Source organism: Anguilla anguilla, chromosome 1 (assembly GCF_013347855.1).
Source record: "Anguilla anguilla isolate fAngAng1 chromosome 1, fAngAng1.pri, whole genome shotgun sequence".
Classification (NCBI taxonomy): Eukaryota; Metazoa; Chordata; class Actinopteri; order Anguilliformes; family Anguillidae; genus Anguilla; species Anguilla anguilla.
The window spans coordinates 16,839,406-16,862,415 of NC_049201.1; the positions used below are offsets into that span (position 1 = coordinate 16,839,406).

General features: G+C 40.3%; 2 protein-coding genes across 2 annotated transcripts in view; one reads left to right on the plus strand and one right to left on the minus strand.

The window, feature by feature from the left end:
* Position 1: 1 nt before the first annotated feature.
* inf2 (inverted formin 2) lies at positions 2-15,147 on the minus strand. The gene is made up of 5 exons (XM_035424319.1): positions 14,916-15,147; positions 2,820-3,235; positions 1,713-1,828; positions 1,045-1,204; positions 2-39 (listed from the first exon to the last, which is right to left on the minus strand). The coding sequence occupies exons 2-5, from the start codon at positions 3,217-3,219 to the stop codon at positions 2-4; spliced, it is 714 nt and encodes a 237-aa protein (XP_035280210.1). The 5' UTR covers positions 3,220-3,235; positions 14,916-15,147.
* Positions 15,148-18,956: 3,809 nt separating this feature from the next.
* Positions 18,957-23,010, plus strand: part of dnajc17 (DnaJ (Hsp40) homolog, subfamily C, member 17) — a 44,701-nt gene continuing 40,647 nt past the window's right edge. Inside the window, exon 1 of the mRNA XM_035435321.1 lies at positions 18,957-19,154. Within this exon, the coding sequence (XP_035291212.1) occupies positions 19,077-19,154 (78 nt within the window). The 5' untranslated portion in view covers positions 18,957-19,076. The remainder of the gene's footprint in view (positions 19,155-23,010) is intronic.

Below are 23,010 nucleotides of genomic sequence, written 5' to 3' on the forward strand. Positions count from 1 at the left end.
CTTACCTTAATTTGGGCAATATATCCAACAACTGTAGCCCTACAAGACAAAATTCAAAAATACTTTCATAGGATTTGTCAGTCATTTCAATTTCCAGCTTTGTTTGTTTATTTGTTTTATGCAGTCACATAACACCATGTCAAGTTTTCGGTGCGTGCGTTTCTGAATTCTTATTTTATGTTAAAGAACCACTGACAACACTCCCTTCGATTTAGATCAGGTGTCCAAAATCAGCGCGATTTAAATACATAAAAGGTGCGCGCAATTAACGGCAAATAAAACAAATGCATTGCAAAAACTTTTTTAGAGGAACAATTTATAATCATGTTGCATTTGGCCATAAAAGTAGACGCAATATAGAAGTTGAAAAAATAGGACATTACGGTGTGGTTTGTTATATACGGCGTGCATTTTTTCTTTCACCGTACAATAATTTGATTTTCCCTGAATCATAGGTGAATAACGGTGTAAATACGTACTGCTTGAAGGGATCTGCAATTCATGGGAAATCTTGGAACACTGAATTGAGAGCGCTTGAATTTCTTTGTTATTTTTATTACCTTGAATACTTGCTTATACATGCACAGTCGTTCTTATGAATTAAGATATATTTTAACAGACCCGTTTCTACAAGATAGCTATACGCTTTAAGACTAATAGCCTAATTGTCCTAATAATTCTGACAGTGAAATGCATTTCTCAAACAATGGCAGTTAGGAACGTTGTAAGAGTGGTTCGTATTAAGCAACAAACGTTCACCAAGGTACATTGACAGATGTAAATGTTAGCTAAATTCAGGCCAGCTCTAATTTTAGTAGGACAAGATGACACAGATTTTCTACAGAATTACTGCAACTAATCTACTGTCCTAAATTCTCAAGGTCTTTCTGGGTGGGGGAGCATTTGTCAATAATGTTCATCAGTGTACTTGACTATGTTAACAGAAAATTTGATTGTAGCACTTTTTGCAACACGCTGACTCAATGTAACTTCCTTTTCCAAGCAGGTACTCAAAATGCCAGGAGCACTGGCCAGTTAACATACCGACAAACTCCTTCCGCACTTTGTCCCTCTGCCGCAACTCCTCAGCCCCGAAGATGAGTGAATTGATGACACTGAGGAGGGTAACCATGTAAGGGACGTTGTCAGTGGCCTGCAGCTCATTCATGATAACACTGAAACGGTACTGCTGAGTCTTCACTCCCTGTAGGGACAAGTCATAATACATTGATAAACAACCATACACTGAATTCATACCAAAATAGTTCAGGGTAAACATACAATTAAGTAGCCATAATGCAGAAAGAATGTTTCTGCTTCTAATAAATTACAGTATACACTTGTATGAGGACATTAATTTCTAGTAATGTCTAGTCACCGAAATATATTTACAATATCATTGATAACAGATTATTTAACAACTATGAGACTTTAGTTGTAAGTTACAGTATACAGTAACTGATGCACACTATATGGCTTTAATTTTACTTTAGCAGGTCGTCTGACAGATGGTTTTCCAAAGGGCAACCTTGCCTACATCTGACGCACATTATCTATGCATATGTACATAATAGTGACTTCAGCACAATTCCCCTCTTTTCCTGAACACCGTTGACAGTTTGTTGTAAATTATTCACTCTTAAGCTAAAATCTTTAGGGCTTGTCTTGCATCAGAGCATTAGTTGCACATCCTGTCTGTGATTGACACCTGCCTTGTAGTGTTCCAGTGCATCCAGGGCCAGGTTGTAGCCTTTTGCAGAGAACATGCTGAGGGCAGCCAGCAGCTCGAACACCTGCTTCTTCACCATGGTGTTGGAGGTGTCCAAGGCTGGGGGAGATGATATTAACACTTCACATCTGCTTTGTTTACCATCTGTTTACCATCTGCACTTGGTACCAATTTCTGTAACATGTTACTGTAAATGCAATCTTTCACATTTGTCTGCTCTAAATGTATTTTTTTAAGGTGCTCTTGTGCTTTTCCCCTTTTGTTCCTCTCCAATTCTAGGGAAACTGTGCTGCCCTGAGTGGGAGGGGTTTGCAATTGATACTGACACGGTCTGGATTCTAAACCATGCAGTAGAACAGTGCCTTAACAGAATAAGCCACCCAGCAGTCCACTTTAATCAATTGAAGTTCAGTTGGTTACAGCTTTGTTGTTCTAGTGATTTCATAAACACAGGAATATAACAACAACAAAAAAAAACAATGCCTCTCTTTCCTCTCAGCCTGAAATGGTGTGCAGCAAATGCCTTTAATGAAGTCTGGATGGTCTCTGAGGGTTTGGTAATGCCCATTCATATATGAAATTAATGGCCTATTTTAGGTAAACTAGGTTAATTTTCTTTCTATGAGGTAAAGCAATGTAGATTTAACAGCTGGCTGATTTAAAAAAAATCTATTTAGAACCTCTGGGACAGTTAGAGAGACAATATCAATGAGCTCTATTGATTATTTTAGGGCATTATCTACAGGCCTGTTTAATTCAAATACCTTATTTGTATAGCTGCATTAGATTAAATATCAGGCCACTAAATCAACTACATCCCTTAGAGGCACCGATAAATCATCAAAGTAAAAACTTACAGGATAAACTGCTGTAAAAGGTAGTAATAAACCAATACATGAATTGAGGTATTAATGTGGCCACTGGCCACAAAATTCCATTCAGAAAAGCCTGGAGAGCTGTGTCTTGATCCAGTGAGTTCTGCCCTTAATGGTACCCTTGAAGTGTCCTTTGTGGCAGTCAGTAACCATTATTTAATCCACCTCCAGACACAATTTGTCAGGTCACCACACACACGGATCATTTCTCCTACCCTGTGACAGCTTGCGGACGTAGCCCTCGTTATCCACGATGAAGTGGATGCCGGCGGAGGAGTTCATGACAGCGCGCACGCAGTTGACGCAGGTGAGCTGCAGCAGGGCGTCCGAAATCCGGGAGCAGCCGCGCCCCGACAGCCGGTCCAGGGCCTCCAGCAGCAGGTCCAGCCCGCTCAGCTCCAGGAACTGCACCATCCATCCCTGGTCGCTGCCCTCCAGGCGCCGCTTCAGGCCGGAGTAGTTGACCACGGTGGGGACCTGCAGGAGTCTGATGCACAGCTCCGGGTCGGCGCTCTCCAGGTTGGCCTCCTGCTGGGAGTCGGAGTCCTGGGAGGAGCCCAGGCGCCCTCGCACGGCTGCCCACTTTCGCTGGGCCCCCTCTGACCGTACTGACATGATGAAGACACTGGAGCTGCAGTAAAGAGTCAAGAGTTTAGTTTTGGTGGAAGGTCACAGTAAGCCACTTTGACGTAGATGAGCATATCTGACAGAACTGACTAAAGCAAATTCGTTGTACTATTTCAAAATTAATCTTGTAAACACAATATTGCTACTATGTTACACTACAAACAATATCTTTCTCGATTATGTTTCGGACATTGGAATTTCAAATGTGGTGTTCTTGTAGCTAGTCCGAACAAAATTCATTCAGTACATTCACCCCCATTTTTCTTCACAGTTTGGGACACCAAATCGCAACTGTGCACCTACTCTACTGTTGCAACCTCCGCCATCCATTCAGTTGGATGCACACAGACACACTTCTGTAATGCATGCAGTCAGTTGCCATGGAAATCCACTGGCTGAACTGCTACAGGTACTACACCAAAGTACATGCCCTACCAACTGACCAAGATTTTCTCAGTGAGGCACATCACTTAACTAAGGACCAGGGATGCACTACTTAGGAGTCTCTGAGATGTTCTGAGAATTAAAAGAAACAATTTGAAAACTGCATTGAAGAAGCATTAAGCTTCATTATGCACATTTCAGTATTTAGTAGATGCCACAGGGACACAGACTATTTTACATGAATCCATTTATACTGCTGGATATTTACTGAAACAATTAATGTTATGTACCTTAATGTACCTTATCCAAGGGTATTGCAGCAGTGCCCCACCTGGGGGTCACACCTAAAACATTTGATTTTAAAAGCCCAATTCCCTAACTCTGCGCTGCCACCCCATACTCTGTCAATCTGTAATGGGAAACAAACTGTTAAATGGCAGACATGCAGATAAAGGTCTGCTGACATAAACGATGACAAAGAATAAGAAGAGAACGTGGGAGTGCACAAGGAGGGGAGGGCAACTAAAATAAATTCACAGTTTCAAGGAATCTGGGCACAGTACCATATAGATGAAAGACATTCCGTTGTGTTACATAACTGTTCACAGCCACAGTCGTGAGATTATATCATTGAAAACCTTAATCTTTTGTCTAAATGCAGTGGTCTGAAATGAAAGCATTTTACCCAGAAGCAGTGATCAGAAAAGTTCTCGTTAATAATGAGTAAGGCAACCAGGCTGTGTGGGAAGTGTTATTGCTTTTCAACTAATGTAAAGTATATAGGCCAAGGTAATGCCAGCAAGTTCTGACAGAAATATAACCAACAGCTCTTGGGCTCTCACCCCTATGTTTAGTGCTCTAACCGCTTCAAAACACACACACAGCAATGTGGCCAAAACTGATCTGGAGACCCAGTTAATACTGGTCTTTTCAGGTCAGGAATTTTATTGTACTGCTGAATAGCATCTGTCTATTGTGGACTTGTTTAAATTAGAGCCCCATAAAAGGATGTGGGAGACAAGCCTTTATCACCATGGAGCACATTGAGGGGAAGTGACAGCTCTGCACATTTAGAGGAGGGTGAGCAACAGGCCAGTGGTTCTCCCAGCACTGGCCCTGCCAAACAGCCAGTCTGATCCAGCGTGAAAGAAAAGGGACACACAGCCAGCTATTCATGGCTGGGTGTAAACAGAACTGCATTCCGCACCAGGGAAACCAATGGGAGCATTGTATGGAGGTACCGAATACTTGAACTGGTCCTGAATTTTGTTCAAGTCAAGACACTGGGCAGTCCACAAATCAGCTGTGGCTGACTGTATGACTGTAGCAATATCTTTACTGAAAGTTTTTTTTTTTTTTGCTTTCTAGAAATAAAATGACAGACTGGATTATTTCTCAAAAAATGTAATAGTATGAAGTGTAAGAGAATGAAATACTCTCTTTATTTAATTTCAGATGTATGGTTACCAGTCTTTCTTGCCACCTTACCTCTAAGTCAGCAGTGTCCAATCTTATCCGAAAAGGGCCGGTATGAGTGCAGGTTTTTGTTTTTGTCCAGCACTATGACACCTGATTCTACTTGAAGACCATGATTAGTTAACTAGTTGAATCAGATGTCATGGTTCTGGATTAAAACAAAAACCCTCACCTAAACTGGGCCATTCCGATAAGATTAGGCACCCCTGATCTAAGTCTACCACATGTTCTTCCAACAGGAATAATACCTGCATGTCTACACGTGTACAGTTTCTAAATGAATCAACGGTTTCTGTGGAATAAGGGCTGGGAAGGAGCGGTGTGCAGGATGAATTGCTGAATGTTTACTCTTGCATATCCTGTGAGAGTTGAACTGGATGACCACAATATTGAAACCCTCTGTGGATTACACATACTTTTCTCAATGTGTCACCAGAAAATAATGTGTTTTATATTCTAAACACAGGATTTGTGATTAGACACAAGTTATTTATGTCCCAAAGGTATGAATGCAGTTGTCACTAGGAATATTTCCAGAGAGAATTAAGTAGCTTGAAAGCTTCTCAGCATTGTTTCCATAAAACAGGCTTCAGTAATCAAATACTGTAGTTACCATATACCAAAAAGGAGAATGTAAATCAGCTGTCATTTCAACCATAAACATCACAGGGAAACTCCACAAACATTGTCTTTCTAAAAGTAGTGCTAGGGGAACAGGATCCTTACCAGGAGTCCTATGAAAGCTTTTTGTTAACAATCACGTATTTGCCAACCAGCTCCCCTGCACTTCTAGGAACAGGCTATTAGACATACATGTTAAAAGGCTGGAATTCATCTTGCTGCTGAAATATACAATGGCCTTAGGTACTATATTTATTCACCTGACTGTATTGCCAGATCTGAGTCTGTTTGCACTTTCCAGTGATTATACAGAAAAATGAAATGCCTGTTCCAGATCCACAAAAATATTCTACATTGTGCAACTTCCTTTTTTGTCACTGGCAAAACAATTGGTTTCATTATAGAAGAAAGAAAAAACCCCACAGAACTTGAATTAGACGGGCAATCGGAGAAGGACAAGAGGGGACGCATTGATATAACGGTATTCACTCTGCAAGGTGCACAGGGATTTATTATTATTTCAGTTGTTTTGCTTAAATCCTGTCTCTGGAATCTGGACTATTTCAATAAGGCTGCAAAGCTTTCATTTCCCTCAATGCTGAAATATTGTGCTATTTTTAAACGTGAACCCTTGCTTTTGGTAAAGCTATTGGGTTTATATAGAATATCCCTTCCCACACATAATGAAATTTCAGTATTGTTTCAATTTGGAGTTTGGAACACATTTCAAATAAGAATCAAGTGAAAGTGGAACTAATGAGAAAGACTAACAACAATGAATAAAAGATGCAATCAAGTAAATTGGACTTAATTTAGTGGAGTGTCTTTTTCCCAAGGTTAAGAGGTAGAATCAAGAGTGTGGGTCTCATCAACCAGTTTACACAAAAATGGACACAAAAAAGTTGATCAGGAACTAATCCAATAAATAAATATGGGGAAAAAACCATGCACTGTAAATGATTGACATGAACAAATAGTAATAGCCTTTTCTTTCTGATGGAACAAAATAATTATTTACAACGAATAAACAGGCTTAATTAGATAATTCCATCGGTATCACTATAAATCTCAACAAGAAAAGTCAAAATTTGGATGAAACTGCGCACTATATAACTGTACACTGTAAATGATTGACATGAACCAAAAGCAATAGCTTTTCCATTCTGATAGAACAAAGCAAGTGTTTTGATTTCACTCTAGGCTGAACAAATAAATTTCCTGGCAGAAGGTTTGGAATCTTCTCTACCAATCCATTTGCTCCAACTTGTACCAGCTTGCATGGGCATTGACCCTTTCTCCCAAGGCACTTACAAAGGCAATTTTCACCTGGGTGTACTACTTAAATAAAGCCTTACAACACAAACCAAAGAGCCTTTGTAAAACAGCATTTGTTGAAGGGCACGTGTGCTATCAAGACTGTGTATCAAAATTTAGGAAACATATGAAGAATTATTCATGGTATACACAAAATGTACAGAAAAATGGAACTGTACTGTTTATTTCACTAAATTCACAAGCTAGGATCAAAATGATTATACAAAATTCACCCCCAATGCTGTTGCTAACGTTACTGCTGCAAACGTCGCCCACCTATTGCCAGAGAATTTGTCTGTTAGAAGCTTTGCAAAAGAGAGAGAGATGGTCTGTACCTATTGTAGCTTGTAACTAGCCTGTGTGTAGCTTGCCTTCTGAGTGTGTCAATCAATGGGAAATTAGCCATTGTAAAAAAATAAACGTCTAAGAAAGTATCTGTGCTATTTGTACAAAAAGCACAAGCAACTAGGTGAACTACTTGCCAAACTTAGTAGATCTTGCTGAAAAGCTGTTGAACGAGCGGCATACAGAATGTTGATGTGGAATAATAAGAAATAATAAGGAGAGCACTAAACCCACTTTGGGGTCATAACTTTGTCTAGGATCTCACTATCAACAAGACCTTCATGACACAGACGGCCTTTTGGATTACAGATACATAGACAAAGGGGTCAGTATTGTATATACGAAAGTGAATGTAATGTAAGTACATTACATATGGACTTTTTTTCTGAATTATTTATTTGTTGATCCGAGGTACTGTTCTGAAAGTTGAAAGGGTATACGATGTTTTCATGCAAAAATAAACGAGACTGGGTAACCGTAGAAAGTAAAAAAAAAAAGTTTTATGATGTTGGTTGCTGTACGTAATAAGTGACTAAGGGATGGAGGGCTCCTTTTATTTTACTGCCATTTATTTCTCTGAGTGTTGATAAGGAAACAAGTGGTGTTGTTGGCCAGAAAGGAGTCTATTGCAGGCACTGACCTCAAATTTGCAGCGTGTTTGCGGCATTTGATAAAATAAATAGTGGATATTTGATTTATTACCATTCCGTGGGTGCCAGCACCCATGCCACTAGGGGACAGGAGGGATAGGGCTACAAACTGAACAGAGGAGAACATTGAGTTGCACAGTTCTATAAGCTTTGCTGGCTTCGCACTTGACAACAACTTCAGTCATACAGGTTTTAGTAGTCTTGCTTCATTTCCATCTTCAAGTAACTAATCTCAAAGCACCCTCTTTCACTGTGAAATACTGCCAAAAAGCATTTTCCTCCATTCCTTGGAAAATATTCACAGTGGCAATTAACCAAAATGTTAACACAAAAGAACTAGGCTTACAAGCTTTTTCAATATTATGTTTTATTAGCTCCGTACCAGAATTCTGCACTTCGGGTTTTAATGTGCATGCTCCTTTCAGCATTTTTTATCATCTGGCACTGAGATTTTCTACAGAAGAGCAGTCAGCCAAAATACTGTAGAGAAAGTCAGTTCTCTGTCTCTGGCTTGGCCTTCCAGTTCATTTCCATACAATGTGTTACCATGGTTGCCTAGCAAACAAGGGCCATTCAGAGAGAATCCCTGTTTTTCACTGGTGCCAAGGTCTGTTAACCTACCTCAGAATACACAGAGAACGATGTCTGTATGAGTCTCTCATGGTCTGCAAATCTTGTGTTGCCACTCTCCCGGCTTGTGTAGCTAAACCCAAGCCACTAATACAGAATGCAGCTGCATGACTTGCCAACAACCTTTCCAGGCAGGCCCACGCCCCACCCCTCTTAATACTGCTTCACTGGCTACCTGTTACAGGTTGCAGCAAATTAAAGATCTTGGTACTAGCCTACACAGCAATAAATGGCACGGCATCACCATACCTCCAATCAATTTTGACTCTACACCCCTGACAGATCTCTTCATTTCACAACTTCCAAGCAACTGGCTCTCCCCTCCCTGTGTGGCTGCTTCTCCCACTTGAGATGCCTGTCTGTACTGGCCCTCCCAATGGTGGACCAAACGTCCCATGACGGTCAGGGCAGCAGAATTTTTCAATTTATTTACACAAGTTGTCTTGTTGAGATTAAAATCACTTTTACAAGAGAAGCCTGTTCAAGAGGCAGCAGTCACGCACTCATTTCCATTACAAATACAACTTTAAGTGTAAAATATTACAGTATAAAAGCAATGTCAAAAGTAGACAACTGGATTAAAAACATTTACCCTCCTAGGTTATAATATTGCAGACCCTAACTTTGAATAGATTTACAGAAATGAGACAGTAAAGATTCTGTTTGTTCAGTACCATCTTCCATGTTCTGTAACATCTTTCAATTTCAGTATTCAGGAAGGGCAATTTAAAAAGCATCCTTTACGGAGGAGTCACCCAGTAATTACAAAAATACAATTATTAGTTTAAAAAGTTTCTTGTTCGGCAATAACTAGAAGCTAAAATTTTCCCATGACAAGTAAGCTTTGAAATAGGAAACTAGTTGTTAAGATCACAGGGCTCCCCCCAATTTTAAAATGGGCAGAACAAAGCTACCTAACAGATTTTTGGAGATTGCAGACAGGTCAAAAATATGATGCAGGAAGTACATGCTCAAGACAGGAAATCCAGACATCCTGCCACATTAGGGGGAAACTGGGCTATAGGTCTGTCCACCTGGCCCTTCTGTCCCATAATTCAAGGTCTGTTTTCCCTTTGGTTCATTTCTCAAAAGTGCTTTCGGTGCTCAATGTTAGGGTTTTCTGGTCCCTGTTGTTCTCTGCGCTGTGTTACATTTTCATCGATGACTAACAAACTTGGGACAGCTGGATAAAAAGTCATTCCAAGCTGGTTTGTAATATCCTCAGACTTCAGCCTTGCTCCAATATCCTGATTTCAGTGAAATGCCTGCCCTGCATAAACATCCTCCACTTATCTTGCTAGTGCATGCCCATATACTCCAGTATAACATACAGTATTTGCTCAAGAGGGGCAGCCTGCATTCCAGCAGTTCATCCCCCAGCTAAACATTGAACTTTCTGCACAAGTTAATATCTGTATGTCCAGGCAGTAAAGACATCTGTGAGACATTGACTCCTTAATCCAGCCCAAACCCCTTCCATTGAGGCTGCCAAAGGAATGGAAATCTTCCCCAACTTTCTCAAGAACTTCAAGAATGTTGATCACTTAAGTGTCGATCATTTGAACTGGCTCCGATCCTTATTTGCTGCTGTTTGTCAAACAAAACATACAGTAAATGGATATAGAAAGAGAACCACATATTCAGAGATGTCAAGACAGTCAACATAAAACTAGCTCATCTCAATAAAGAGATCTCTCATAGTCATAAGCAAAGCATGTCTTCACACACCTAAATAAATGAAGTCAAAACAAATAAGATCAATTCAAGGAAAGAACAGGTGTCACACATCCATATAAAATCAAATCATGCTAAATGTTCTTTTTTCTCTTGACTACATGAGTAAGAAAGACAGAGGCAATGGAATGTTATATAATGGTATTGCAGAACTAGCAAATTCAAGTCTAATCAATGAACTGTCATGATAAGGAGGACATGTATTCACAGGTCTGCTTCTTTGCGGTAAGGGCACAGAGGACAGACGTACCGTATACTGATAATAGACCTACATTATATATTATTTTGGATAACTTGGATTTTTCATCCATTCATCCATTATCTAACCAACTTATTCCTGTTCAGGGTTGTGGAGAGGTTGGAACATATCCCAGCATGCATTGGGGCGAGAGGCAAGAATACACCCCAGACAGGTCACCAATCCACTGCAGGGTACACATTCATTCATTCAGACACTCATATCAGTGGGCAATTTAGGCTCAGCGGGGAGCCTAACATGCATTTCCTTGGACTCTGGTGTACCCAGAGGAAACCCCCGCGGACAGGGGGAGAACATGTAAACTCCACAAAGAAAGGCTCCAGCCAGGATTCAAACCCGGGACCCTGTTGCTGTGATGTGATAATGCTCTCACAGTGCAGTTCTCATTAGACTTCTCATTAAATGTAATTATAGTTAAAAAAAGACATTTTAAAGGTTTATTCAATAATAACACACTTCACAATGTAATGTTTTTCTTAAAATTCCCTTCTGTAGTGATTACAATTATTTCAAGCAAAGTGCACAAAGCAATCAAGCAATAAGCAATCAGTCAGCAACAGGCAATTATTTAAATTGTCCAGCTTGTTAATTATGCAAAACCAGATTCAGTATAATGGAGTTCTCTTCAGTTCCCTGTCTTCCAGATTTGTAGCAAAAGGACTGCCCATGTGGTAAATCAGCCTATGTGAGCATGTCCATTCTGGGAGTTCAGGGTTTCCCCCAGGAAAACAGTCAGTGCAGAAGTGCCTCAGAGGGTAAGCAGCGGTGGAGAATGATAAAATTAAACCCGGCCAGCATTTAATGAACACTGCCTATGTCAAAAAATAGATGACATGCCCACAAGCGAAGGATTGTGGGTCACGGGAGCGGTGCCAGGCAGTCTTGTTGGAAACAACAGTGTTCTTCTACATGCTGTCCACCAGCGGATTATTGAGGGCTGCTCAGAAACTGCCTTTAGAAACATGGTCAACTATCCTTGCACATAATTTTTCTAACTATGGTTGTCTCATGACCCTGCACAAAACTCATGGGTTTTGTTCACAACCAATCAGAGATCGGAGCACCTAGTTGACGCAATCGGACTAATGATTTTTGATCATGTTGTTCTCTTTTCTGTTCAGCCAAGAAAATGTATTGGTCCAGGGGGAATTTTAAATATCATTGCCTGCTCCTACTGATTACACAGTGTGAGGTTTTGGCACCTAATTTGTGCTGGAGCGAGTTCAGTGAATTTGTACAACACCCCACAGGAATACATGGCAGAGCTCATCAGTAATAGGCTTTGATTTCCGTGCCGTGGCAGCCATCTTGAGGTGGTGCCACTTGCAGATGTACCGAATTGAATAGGGTAGAATGGACCATGTGACCACGTTTCCTTTCTAGTTCTAATACAGTTCTGTGGGTTCCGCTCACTGTGTACTCTCTGCTTCTGATGTAAATTCCAGATCCCTTCCTGCATGTGTGCCAATCAGATAAATCTACTAACTGCGTGCTGCATGGTTACACAGTCAACTGGCCAACTCTTCAATGAGTTCATTTGGTTGCATAAAGAATATGCAGTTATAAGCACAATGCAATATTCTCTATGTAGTTCAATTTTGTGTCCCCAACAATATTATATTGAATATCTTAATATTCAATGTATCGCCCAGAACTAGTAGGCCTAGAGCCTTCATCTCACCAGGTGAAAATATGACCACAGGATGTGAATTTTGTTAAATAGTACTGAGTGATCTGAGTCCCAGGTTTTATTGATTTTTCTCTGATGTTTGAGGAGGTGCTCGTAAATTGAGCAAATTGTTAAGGGATAAGTTCAGAATTTTGAACCCAGGTCCTAATTTCAGACAATGGTTTTTGAAGGCTGCAAAATCCACCCCCCCCCCCCCCCGTTTGTCAGATCTTACAAGACTGGTTTACCTCTAAAATGATTTATGAACAAAGATGAGCGATGAAAGGTGACCCTTTCATCTGCCCAACCAACACGATTGTCACTACGTCCTGTAAGGGACAAGCGAGTAATAAATTGTCTGTGATGCGCATAAATAATTAACACATTTGAAAACATGACAGTCACCAAATGTAATACTGGCAGAGATTGACAGGCCACAGCTGTTAAGTCAGGCTACAGCAAACATTGGGGACTGGTCTAAACTTATTTGAGTTAATAAACCAACATGATTAATGTCCCTGAGGTACATGATGTGTTTATTAATGTTAAGCCTGTAAATTTCTGGGTCATGTCACTGTGAACTATTAAAACAAAAGGTCTACAATGGTTAAAATTGCTCTCAGTTTTCAACTGCTGCTGACTCTGGTCACTGAGAGAACCTTTGCTGTCCTCACTAAGTGGTTACTGGGAACAACATGTTATCTTTTTTCTTTTCAAAAATCACCCCATCCCAAAGAATGCCTCTTTGTTTGTGCCAGCATATCACTAAAACCTTCGACATAAAAAAAAAAAGCAGCCGCAAAAGGCACATCTGCATCCAGCTGCCAGTGGTCAGAGTTTAACAGCTCTTACTTACTGAGCAGATACCAGACCAAAGAGATAAGGTCAGCTTACCCAGCTGTTTCGCTCTGCTGGAAAGACTTGTTTCTAAACACGATCTCCAGCACTAGCTAGCGAGTATTCCTGTCTTTGTGATTGCTCTCTTCAGGAGGTTTAATTGATCAACTGATTGAATGGCATGAGAATGCAAGGAATTCTCACTGGCTTGACAAACAACCCATTTGTAATGGTGACAATTTGGTAAAAAGCCAACAAGCAGACAGAATATTAGTCTACTGCTGAAAGTAATTCAGGCTCGTCTGTAGTTTTTATGATTTACAAATGAGTAGTGTTAAAATAGTGAAACTCAGGGCTATAGAGTTATGTGTCACCAAAATCATGGGAAATATCATGCTTTTTAAAAGTTCATTGTTTAGAAATCTGCAAATAAAACAAGCATGTTTAGAGATGCTTTTATCATCTACAACACCAAATATCTCTCAAATTTCAAATCCCAGTCACACACAACACACTTGTCATTGCAGAAGCTAAAAACGGTAAAATGTTTCCAAGGCAACATGGCAAAAAATGAAAAAAAAAAAAAATCTGTTCTATCTGAACAAAAAACATTCCACTCTGCTCTCTGGCTGCCTCCCTTCGCATTGTGCTCTTTCACTGCTCTACTGAATGCTGTTCTGTGTAAGTGTGCTTCACTTGTCACAGTCACAAGAAAGAGATGACGTGGTGATCCACACCAAACGTCCAACAGGAGCCCCACCCTGATCAGCTGAGCAAGCGGAGCTAAAGCACCACGTGTGACCACACCCTGGCTCTCTCTTCTCTCAGTCCTATAGGTCTCAGTACTGTACTGTTAGGGCAGGACACCCCGCAGCAGGAGTCAGGCAATGTGTGACTTGAGGGTGCTAACAGTTTTGTAACTGGTCTGTAACCAAAAGAACAATGTAATTTTAACAGAACATCACAGTCGCACAGACTTTATCACTCACACCCAGAGGGGGGTGAGATGAAATATGTATGACAAAAGAATATCTGATGTTTGGTTGTCTGTGATTTGATTAGAAACTTGCCCACTGAACTCAACTTTTGAAATCAAAAGTTGGAAACCTTTGATATATTTAGTATAGCCTAGGCCCTTTAAACTTTATTTGATGTTTACTGTAACTCTGTAAAAGTATACTTACACACACACATGTGCAGGCACACACACACACACACACACACACACACACACACACAGAGAGGGAGAGAGAGAGAGAGAATTAAAGGTCTAAATTCAGAATCTCGACAGCAAATGAGCAAGTTTAGCAATTCGACCAGCGAAGTATGAACTATCTAGACAGTGGCTGGAATTATATTTTTGCTCCATTTTCAGTTTACCGTGCACTGCAACAGACACATTAACGATTTATCCCGAACTGCAACAAAAATTCAGCTTGTCCGTTAGCTGACTCAACCTTTCCAGGGCCCCCTATCGTACGTTCCTCAACCACCCACAGCCATTTCCCTTACTTTAAGGACTCGGATTGCTCTAGGCGTGACGAGTAGGCGAGGAAATAACGGGAAGAGCTATGCATTTTCGCGCATACCGTCTTTTGTTTTTATTCCTACTAAAACTAGCCTACTTAGTCACAAAATGAGTTTAAACTCTAGGAGTCACTTCAACACTTCAGAATGCATTCCAGTGTTAAACATCTTCACAATTTTTACACGAATTCAGAAATGCATAGAATTGTAAAATTGTGAATTGTTTATTTAATCTTACCTTGTTTAATGAGATGCCATAAACTGTGCAAGACAACTGACTTTGCAGATGCAATCCTTTAAAATCAGTATTCCTTTTTAATAAACCTACAGTACTGAGAAAAGAGCCCACTGCGTTGAAAATAAGAGCGGAACCGTCGAACTTGCTTTCAACAGAATGCATTCAGGAGTGTGCCTGGTGACTACGCTGTTCGCGGCTCGGCTGTACAAAGCTCCTCCCTTGCCCATCTCTCGCAGTGATCAGACAAGCATCAAGGACTCACTACGTCCTCCAACGATTGTCGCTTTTGTGTAACGCAATTAAATGACCTGCATATTATTAGTATTAACCTGCTCTCAGCATCCATTTCACCAGTACTCCACCAATAACCAAATCGCACCTCACACCTGACCTATAGGCTAGTGTCAGGGTGATGTAGGTTTGTGTTGGAGCTAAGTGCTTTGGACTCAGGATGGCTGCAATCATAGGTATGAAGATTTTCCAGACAACACAGTGACCTAAACATATTGTTAACTAAAAACTCAATATGTTGGTGATTTATCTGAAAAGGGAATTTACAGTTTCATAAATATGACAGTGAATGTACACAGTTTCATGACAAGTGGATATAATTACTAAGCTTAAATAGGATATATATATATATATATATATATATATATATATAGCCTAGCTTTATATATGTCTTTCAAAAACATTGCATTCAAATCATATCACATGTAGACCACACAGCTAACTCACAACCTGTCTTTATGAAATTAGCTATACTACATTTTTCAAGTAAACATTCTCCACACAGCACAGAAATTCATAATCTGCTCCCTCCATGTTCAATTACTTCTTCAGAAGAAATGAGTGAAATAATAATTATAACAAAAGATGTAGGTGACACCTTCAGTTGCCTCTTACTCAAACAATCATGTCAACAATGTAATCCATAACACCATGCCTGTCTTGTTAAGGGAGCGACTCGATAAACCCCCTGGGGTTTCCTTGGTCTTCCTTGCATGGCTCCTTATGACCATAATTTTGCAATAATTTTGCATTTTTTCTTATTACTTCTTGTGCCAAATAAATAAATAAATAGGTGTTACAGTCAAGGCACCGTGTATGTGTGTGTGTGTATGTGTGTATGTGCATGCGTGTGTAGAGCGCATGAATGTCCTACAGTTGAGTTTTATCTCTGTGATCATTTATTATCAGATGTCTACCACATACTCATTTTTCAATAATTTTATTACATTTCACGATGTTTTATTTTATGATAATTTAATGAGTTTGGCACGTAAGATACTTATTGTTAAAAACTGTCTCACAGGGACACCAGATAAATAAATAAATACCCGCTGTATATGCATGAGAATATTTATCTTTGGCAGAGCAAATGATTACCTGTTTTATTTGGGCGATACCATAATTAACAGTACACACTCTTTCTGTCCAAGCGATAGTTGTACTTTAAAAGGGTACTTACTGAATAATATATGTGCCAAACATTTGTGCCCAGAACTGATTAACTCTGTAAATGTGCAAATGCACTGTAAGTACTTGAAAGGCTACCAAACAGTATCACCACTGGCAAGGTGCCTGGTTCAAAAGCCATGCTACATGTGTGATCGTTGGTCAAATACTCAGAAATATCCATTTGAATGGTAGTGGGATTCCTATGTCAGAATCCTGATTCAGTCTGGTGTACAATAATGCCTTTTAACAGCCATTTTTAATAATGCGAAGGCAGTATACAATATTTATACTTGTCATGTTAATAGTTAAATAGTGCATTATTCTTTTCTCCAAAAGCAATGCATTATATTTTACTGTCCTTGAATTTACCTTTTTGCCACCATTCAGATGTACTGAGCATGCATGTAGTGATACACTGTTTAAACAGCAGTGTGACAGAATCCTTTCAAAGCCATCCCCTCACACATTTCAAGTTCTCAGATGACTTTTTCATGCTGCACATTGGGCAGTCCCAGGGGAAAATCAACAATTAATGACACTCAGAGATAACAAGGCGGTCAAATAAGCAAAAACCCTTGTGGCCACATACTCCACATTGTCCCTGCAACACTGAAAGTATTCTTTCAGCCATGTCCAGGAACTTTACCCATCATGATGCCATTTTTTCTTGCTGTTTGTATACTTTGGACATGGTTCCATCTTGCGATTTTTAAATTCGGTTCAGGGAAGTGAGTCTATTGAAATACCCTGTTAACTTAGAAGATGCTCACTTGGGACTAAAGTTCAAGTATCAAAACCTTCCCAAGGCACGTTATTCTAGACCAAGCTATCTTTATATTCCAGGGACTACAACAGATTTTCTTTCCCAGTGCCCTACTGTGAATGACCCATTTTTGCACTCCTTTTGTCCATGTCCATATTATGTCATATTATGCATATAGTCTATGGGAATTGGAAAGGTATGCAGAATTGACATAGGCACTTCATACCACTTGAACTATTCTCTTTTTTCAAAGCTTTACCCATCTACCTATTTATTTATTTGTATTTATTTGTAAATTTATTATATACTTTTGTCCCTAATATAATATCACAAGTGCTAGAATTGAATGGCATCACTTGGTTTATTACATATCCACTTATGTGTCAGGACATTGATTTTGCTCACACAGTACACATAGTGCACAACATTACAGCAATTAGCACAAATAGCTTGACAGAAATTCGGAAAAAACTAAACTATGCTGGCTTTTCCTTCTATCATCCCACCACCCTCCAGAAAGGCCTCAAAATATCCCTTATCTGTAAACAGTGGCCGAGTCATATTTTTTTTTTTGCAAGTCCTTCAAACCATCATCTGGCCATGGATGATTACTGCATCCAGTTTTTGAAGATTACAGCCAGAATTATCATTGTGCCACACACTTGTCCAAAAGCATTACATGACATCTATTGTCAGTGCAGACACGATTGTACTTTAGTCTTTAAAATAAACAAAGTGTCTGTATCTTACACAGTGGAACACAGAATGAAGTGTATATGATATAGTCATTAGTATGCTACACATGTAATACATGTACATGAATCAATAAACATTTGGAAATAACTTGTTAACATTGAACACTTAATAAGCATTGATGTTTTTATCAGAATACAATAATGTTGCAGTCTGTCTCAGTTGTATTCCACACTGAAGGTCTTAAAGGAGATAACTAGGTAACAAATACAAAAATGTATTTATAATCACTTCTTAAACAAAACCTTGAATTACTACTTGACCCTCAACTTTACCATAACATCAGGAAAAAGCAAATCTGAAGTGCATTCCACCAACTCATATAGCTTAGCCTACATATTGCTGACGGATAGCGCCAATTATATCTAACTGAGAAAAAATGTGAATTCAATGCAGCATAGAATACATAAATTAAAGCAATCAATAGTGGAAATGACAGTATAATCCTTAATGTTTCCTGCTTTTGTTCAACGAAACAGGACAAAAGATCTCATACTACTCACAGTCCTGATCTCTTTATCTTATTTTTTGGGTATTGGCTTTTTTTGCGTTTGATTTCAAAGGATTATTAAATGATTAATAAATGCACTAGCTAAAATCTAATTATGATTAATTTTATTTGAATTATTAGTCCACAAAACCAGACAAAGATTAAAACCACCCGCAAATGATAGCTCTTCTATAGTAAATACAACCATTTCTGTATTTGTGAATTCAAAAGAGAACATTGAAGATACAAGCAGGATATAATTATGATTTGGAAGAAATAATCGAAGACAGTTTGGGGCAGAATTATTCTTGTCCTCTGCAAACAAGCATTTCGTATAAAAGTGGTCAAAGGTCTGTAAGTTCAAAAATAATAGTCACAACCAGAAACATGTTTTAACGGATTAAAAAATAAGCCGTTAGCCAGCGCTTTGTTTTACTTTGATTATTTCGTAACATCTGAAGCTAAATAATTTTGCCACCTGGTGGTTAAAAGATGATTTCGATGTTTTTTTTTTTAAAATAGGAAAAACAGTGGCTTCCGTTTACGTTAACAAGACTACAACTACCACGATGCATTTCCCAAGGAAGTTTTTTTGAGGTGAAAGGTTGAACGATTCAAATACGGAACGGGGTCACCAACAGTAAAACATATACTTTTTAAGTTTTAGTGTATAATTAATTGAAAATTTAAGAAAATGTCAACGACAAAAGAGCTGCTACAGATGGACCTCTACGGTCTCCTTGGTCTTGAAGGCGCAGCATCCGTGAAAGAGGTTCGGCAATTTCTCGCTAGCTAATATTAGCTACTTAGCTAGCTGCTAAATCTAAATGATCTGTGCATGTACCTCTGTTCACGCTGTCAGAAAGTTCGTCTTGCTCCATTAACACAACGTTATAGCTGTCTAGCTAATGCCAATGAACTGTAACGTTACACAAGCGTCTCTGCAGAAATAATGGTAGTCAGTCTGTCTTCAACTAGCTATAGCTTGCACATGCAGTGCACAGATTGGTTGCTTGCATCGTCGCTGCTGATTAACTATTAACTACTATCTGGAAAGGTACCTAGCTAACACATTATCTGAATGTAATTGGGTAATACTGACATAACACATAGCTATGTCAGCAAGCTTTTTAACGTTACAACTTAAGTGGCTTGTGTCATTGACCATACTGCGAGCTTTCAGATAGGTGGGTAGTTGGCTTACTTACAGTAATAGACACACTCGGTCTGTTTCATGTATCATCTGCCTCCACATATCGGCTAAATACCAGTGACATTCTTTGAGCAGTCCAAACCCTGTTGGTTTAAGCCAGTCGTGTTGTGATAATGCATCGATCATTTGTTTTGCGACACATAGGGTTCTGGCCATCTGTCTACAGCCATTACTTCTTCATTGTCTAATTTAAAACATGATCTGCCTGTTGTGCCATGCGTCAAGCAGCTACTGCTTGAAAAAGTTCTCAATAACCTCAGACGGTGATCTGTTTAATTGTTTTACACGCAGCGCTTTTGTTTGCCACTAAGCGGCACTGTGACATCATAGATATCATTCAAGGATTCAAACATCTAAACTTTCTTAGTTTTCTATGTTGATGAACCTGGTGTACGACTGTTATTATTTATTTACTTAGTAGAAAGAAGTACAGATTTAATCTCATACGAAGTTGCTAAGAGGGCCATTAAAGTGGAATTAGTAATGGAGTTCATGTGTTTCCTTATCTGAAATTGTAGGCATGTACCATGTGCTTGGCAGTAGCACCATCCATAGAGATTTTCCCTAGTGTTCTAAAGCTTGGAAAGTTGTATGCTGCTCTATACATTGTTGAGGTGTCCCTTGATTTGTTAGGCAATGGTTCTTCAGTTAGATTAGGACAACAGCTAAATATTTTGTGCACATTGCTAACCATAGAGATACCAGAGGTGAAGTGCACCAATCAGGTAGCCTACAGTTTACACCGTAGTGGCATAGTGTACTCTCTTACGTGTTATAGCCTACCTAACGTGAGGATATAGTCTTAGTGCTTAGTGCTCCAGAGTGCAATGGCAATGCATTTACTGCAGTGATTTGCATTTGTTGGTGTCCGGTCTGTCAGTTACACAACCAGCTGTATTATCAAACAAGCTATGATTTCACTAAAAGAACCTCAATTATCTTACCTTACAAAGGGATTGTTAGAAAGCTCTATATAACACAAGACAAACCAGTTTGTTCTGACATTTACACATGTGTTGTTTTTGAAATCACGCGAGTACATTAATGTAAAAGGAATGTTTTTCTCATGAGGAGATGGCTCACTTGCACTTGTTTTTCTAAACAGGAAAACAACCCAGACTGTCATGTTATAAACAAGTTTTTAAGTCTTGTATATGGCCAGAAGTTTCACATCTGGCTCATGCTTACCTTTTAGCAGTTATATAGTTTGCAGCCCCTTTTTTGAACAAATGAGAATTATGGGCTTGGTGCACCCCACAACACATTTGATATAGGCTAATAATTTACATCATCCTCAGCTGGGCATTGAACATTGAGGCTGTGTCTCTTCAGCGTACTGCACTCAAGGAGACCCTTTATAACCCTTCAGCAAACCCCTCAGAAAGAACACCTGCATTGTCACATTCCTGCTCACTTGTAGTTGTAAGCAATCACATTGGGATTCCGGGTAAATGTAGTGTGCTTCAATAGACCATCATCCCCAAACAGCCATTACTGGAAATCCTCTCAATTTCATTTCCAAATTGCGGTTGGCGCATAGCTCGCCAATACGCTTTAGTACTTGAGTTCTGGCTATGGCGCGATTGCCTCCTGTTCTCGGAACTGAAACTGAATGTACACGATGTTCTCCAGAGGACTGCATGAAAGTATGGGGTGCCGGGGATGACTCCTCTCCGGTCCCTTTTCACTCTAGTTTGGGAGTGTTGTTCGCCCATTCGTTTTTTTTCTTGCCCTCAAACTCCCAAACCCTTAGATCTGAGACCAAAATTGAATTAAGGATGCAGCCAAATGGGGGAAACGAGATATTAATTTCTTAAATGGATTTCAAAGACGTGATCGACCCAGAATAGTTTGTCCTGGAAGTTAGCGGTTGCGGCTTAGAGGAAAGGGAACTCTGGTGATGGCTGGAACCGATAGCGATCTTCAGTGCACAGAGCTTCCTGTGCGGTAGATGGAGAGGGCCTGATGCCAAGCGGCATGGCCTGTGATGTCAACTGATTAGCACCATGAGCTTTGTGATTGCAGTTCTGTTTCAACATTTGCACAAGGACACATTTTATCAGACAGCCATTGAAAGTGCAGCTCTGCTGCCATAGTGACGGTGTTTAGTAATGGGGAGAAGTTTTGTTCCGTGGGTGTACTAATTACACTACAGGCACAGCTTTTTATGTCTTCTTAAATAGATATAGCCTACTTCCTGCTAGATGGACTCCCATTTTGGATGGCTAACATTGTGGCTAGGCCACTGGTCGTAACGGATTTGTGTCAAAATTTTGTTCGCAAAACTGTTGATTTGTAGGGCCGGTAAAATTTTGCTGCAAAGCTGTCTCTGAAACGAGAGTCCCTGGCCCGTGTTGAACCGATAGCGACCAGCGCGGTCATTGCATGCATGCATAGATACACACTGTCAAGCTGGCCAGCATTATGCATGCAAGGCTACGTCTTCCCCGTTGCTGTTTGTCCTGTTCCGGGGCTTCAGAAGCAGTGGCTGAAACAGCTGGAGCTCGTGTTGGCTCTGCGAGAGGAGGGTAATGGAGCAACCCCCAGTCAGGCGCCCAGTTGTTCGAAAAACGAAGCCTCTCGGTGTGCCTCAGTGCCCTCTGCCATCCATGCAGAAGGATACCGTTTCTCCCGGTGGGTTCCTCAGCTGGGCACAGACGAGCCCCGCTCACGCTAATCATATCACTGCCCTGAACAAACATTACCATCAGGCAAGATACGCTCGCTCGCTGACTGCGCTGTACCGAAACCCAACCGCAATTCCGCCACCCCTATGTCCTCCCCCTGTCCTTTCTCCATCTCTCCTGCTGACAGTTTCCTGTAACTGCCAGACCTGGGTAAATGCGGAGGATGGCTTCATGGAGATACAGCCAGTCAAGCGGCCGTTCATGCGGGCTGAGTTCTTAAGCGGGTCGGGGGCAGTAATACGGAGCAATGTGGTAACGAGGAAAAGATGTGCGCAACCAGTAAAGCCCAGCCAGCGGGTGGCTGAGGAGACCTGAAAATATTGGGCCGACCCCTGTCGGGTAGACGCACATCTCTTGTGTTTCATTGGTTCCTCTGCGGAGCCAAGGGAGCTGCCTCTTTCACACAGGGGAGGTGACGGGCTGCTGCTGCTTATCTGATGGTGACTTCATTGCTAGTGAAATCTCCAGACCTCTCTTCTGTTTATTATCTGAGGGGCAAACCATGGGCTGCACTGGGTTAAGGATTACATTCTAGCATTGTACCTTGTTTAACCGCAAAAGTGCATTGTCTCTAATGGAGACAGCCAGCCATATTCTTGTCACTAGTCCAAGATAACTGAATCCAGAGGCTAGACCGCAGATTCACGCAACTAGCCTTATGCAATCTTATCTCACGCGATATTGTGAGTCTGCCTGCACTAAATAAACACGCATACTAAAATCGATGG